Below are 3,593 nucleotides of genomic sequence, written 5' to 3'. Positions count from 1 at the left end.
ATAAACAAAGACCAGAGTTATATTTCTCAGAGTTCCCCTTTGATGTCACTTCCTGTTTCACTTAGGCTGAGCCAAATTCAAAAGAAAATATGCCAGTTATGTGACAAAATGAATAAATATAATTTGTATTATGGCAAGTTTCTTAAATATTAAGATGTTTTCTTTGACTTTTTGCAGTTGAAGTTTATACATGTCACAGGCACTTTAAATGCAAGTAAATTATATAAAATGCAGAGAAAGTCTGTGACATTTAATTCATCTGATATCTGACTGAATTTTAAACCTACAATACGTTTCCTTTGTGGGGCTGTGTTGCAAAATCTGCATCCAAACAAGTTCCAACCACTAAATTTGACAAATTTACTGTCTGGTAAACTGCTCTGTTTGTGCTATGATGTATGCATTTCAAAGTACCACATTTTTTAGAGGTACAACATTGAACAATTACTGACATCTAGTGGTAAAATTTCGTATGACTAATTTAAACCTGCCAGATTTTGTGGCAGAAATAAGTGAACGGATGGAAGAAATGAGGTCAAAAGAAGCAGCTGGTTCCTACAAAAGAAGTGATTTCATTAATTATCTGAGAGAAAAACAATCCACTATAATCCAACATTATGTAAACTGAACACATGGTAGTAAAGGCTAAAGGTAAAAGAACCCATCAGATCCTTTTAAGTAGTACCACAGTAAAAAAAAAAAATACTACATTCCTCTTAGGTAAGCACACAGATAAATTTCACTGCAGACTGTTATTGTTGCACATTACCTTTAAAGTGCCTGTGACATCAAATTTTTGTAAGAAATGTGAACGCATTTTTGGAAAGATAACATTGATAACATATTGCAAAACAAATTTCACGCCGTTGAGATGAACAGTTGTTGAGATATTTGCATGTGAAGAAACAGGAAGTGATGTCAAAGGGGAATGTCTGCATGAAAACAGAGCGATGCTACAATAATTAGAGAAGAATCTGATGTTTCTTTAGATTATTTTGAGTCACTATCAGATTTAAAGAAGAGTTTAAATAAGACAGTTTTAATAAACAAAGACTAGAGTTTTTTTTCCCCCTTTATTCTTTCCCCTTTGATGTCACTTCCTGTTTCACTTTGATGAGCCAAGTTCAAGAGAAAATATGCCAGTTACAAGACAAAATGGGTAAAATKATGTGTATTATGCTAACCTTAAATATAAATTCTTTGACTTTTTGTATTTAAAGGATAAGCATGTCAGAGGCCCTTTAAACTGCCTGTTCCTGCGGTCAAATTCAGTTTTTTTTACTGACTCTTTGTTGCAGGAATGTTAGGGCTGTAAATCATCAGTGCTTTTTGTGAGGTGGAGAGAAACAGTCTGATTTGATTTTGTCTACCAGCTTTCACCTAAGAATGAAAAACAGATCGTATTTTAAAAAATAACTTATATTTGCATAAATAGACAAAATGTAAAACTAACCTGCACTTTAACAAGAGAAAAAAAATCAAATATGATCTTAATTTCTATTCAACAGAAAAACTCATCAAATCAGAGCTGCTAATAAATAAACAAACAAGAAAAGATCTTTTTGTGTGTACTTTCCTGTTTTTGAGAAAACCACTGTGAGATCAGGACTTGTCATGATGTTCTCACGTGGAGAAGGACCTCCTGTGCTAATAAACTGAATGTTTTAAGGCAGGGGTGTCCAGTCCTGGTCCTGGAGGGCCACCATCCTGCAGGTTTTACTTGTTTCTCTGCTCCAACACACCTGGTTTGAATACATAGGTTATATTATTTTAACGGGCTTCTGCGGAACATGAAAACCTAATGAAATCACTGAATCGGAGAATTGAAGCAGAGCTCAGGTAATGAGACTTATTTACTACCTGACTGTTGCAGTACTTTGAATTGTGACACTAGTAGGCAGTGTGAAGAGGATTTAACACAGCCTCAGACATAGACACATATCTGACTAAACACCAGGATTTACTGGAGCGATTTTTAARTGTGTCCACTGCTGCTCAGAGTTTGCTCATGTGACCACAAAGAAGTGTGAATCTACATAACATTAACAGTAAACAATGCTTCAGGTCCTCCCTGATTAATGACTTAAAACCAGTACATCAATCCCAAACACAGTTTGCGTTCTGGAGGATTTCTGTGACTTATGAATGTTGCCCTGACTAAGCTCAGGAGTTGAAAAAGACTCAACAAGGATTTGCTTTCAGCTTCCAGTGTTTTGGGGACTTGTTCTGTTCAGTTTCAGCGACGTAACCAGATCCAGGTGTTGATGAGCCAGAACGCCACAGTGGCAGAATACAGGACCACCTCTCGTTTGGAGCGCTCTTTGTTCTCTTCTTCCAGTAGCTGCAAACGCCTGTTGAGCTTCAAAATCTGGATAATGACAAAAAATATATATATAAAAAAATTCACTAACTCACTGTTCAGGTGGCATCTGACTGAATAACCAGCTGATGTTCAAGGAGTTTCTAGAAAGCCTCACAAAGTTAGCAGCCATTCTCAGTTCCTTTATGAGTCAGAAAAGTGAGCAGTCCTCATGTGCCTCATGCACAAAAACCCTGCGTTCGTCCTTTTCATTGAATCAAGACTTTTATKATGAGTGGTTTTTAGGGACTCGATTAGGAGTGTAGGTGAATTTATACTTTTTGTCTCATCAGATTTGGTGAAACTAAAAAAAAAGGTTTAAGTTTGAAAGACGTGCTGACTGTCAACAGGCTTCATGTTTTCTCATAGGGATATTTAACACTAAGGTAATATGTGTCAGCTCATTTTTGTTTTATTGTCTGCAGTTTTGTGTTAAAGTTTTAATCATCTGTGCTGTTCTGCACTCAACGGGACATGATAAATCACACTGGTGCTTAGAGAAATGAGACTGAACTGGTCCAGTTTTTAGATGGGGTCCTCAGAATAACTTCTAGCATTCATTGWATGAAAAACTCAACAAATCACACTTTGTTAGTTTACTTTTTACCATGACTGTATAAAAACACAGACCTAAACTAAGCAAGTGGGACAGAGTACCTGACGTCGCAGGGATGATGCATCCACTAGACCAGATTCATCTGGGTTCACATCCAGAGCCAAGTCCAGGTGAGTTCTGTGGAAAGGAACGTGATTTGTTAAATGACTAAACTTTAAAAGAAAATCATTTGGGACAGCATAAAAACCATTATCAATCATTTATAGTAATCACTGAGCACATGTTTTATAATCAGATGACCTAATTAGCATTGTTTAAAGGGGCAAGATCATGTAAAATCAACTTTTTTGAGTTTTATATCATGTTATAATGTTGTACTCTCATAAAAAAAAACATGCCCAAAGCCTTGCTTTGACTCATTCATGCATATTTGAGAAATCCTGCAGTGTTTTTTGGAAGCCATGCAGAGGAGGAAAACGACAGGTGGGGACCAGAAACGCCTCTGGGACATGTCTTTAAGCCAAACTTCCTCATGGCAGAGCGCACCCCCTCCCCCCACATCCCACCCATAACTCCTGCAGGCTCTCGGCAGTAACAGACCAAAAGTGAAAGTAAAAGTGAAACTTAGCTGTCTGGTGAGCTCCACTCCTTCTCACTCAGTGAAGCTCTTTTCAGATT

General features: G+C 37.1%; 1 protein-coding gene across 1 annotated transcript in view; it reads right to left on the bottom strand.

Moving 5' to 3' along the window:
- Nucleotides 1-1,156: 1,156 nt before the first annotated feature.
- The window catches only part of LOC106529161 (mitochondrial fission factor homolog A), a gene marked incomplete at its 5' end in the record, with an annotated part of 12,340 nt that continues 9,903 nt past the window's right edge, over nucleotides 1,157-3,593 (bottom strand). The window contains 2 exon segments of the mRNA XM_014024509.1: nucleotides 1,157-2,368; nucleotides 3,017-3,092. Of these exon segments, the coding sequence (XP_013879963.1) occupies nucleotides 2,237-2,368; nucleotides 3,017-3,092 (208 nt within the window).

The sequence above is a fragment of the Austrofundulus limnaeus genome, unplaced genomic scaffold, assembly GCF_001266775.1.
Source record: "Austrofundulus limnaeus strain Quisiro unplaced genomic scaffold, Austrofundulus_limnaeus-1.0 Scaffold425, whole genome shotgun sequence".
Lineage (NCBI taxonomy): Eukaryota > Metazoa > Chordata > Actinopteri > Cyprinodontiformes > Rivulidae > Austrofundulus > Austrofundulus limnaeus.
Note: the sequence above shows the minus strand (reverse complement) of the source record. Positions and strands in the feature narration are given on the sequence as shown.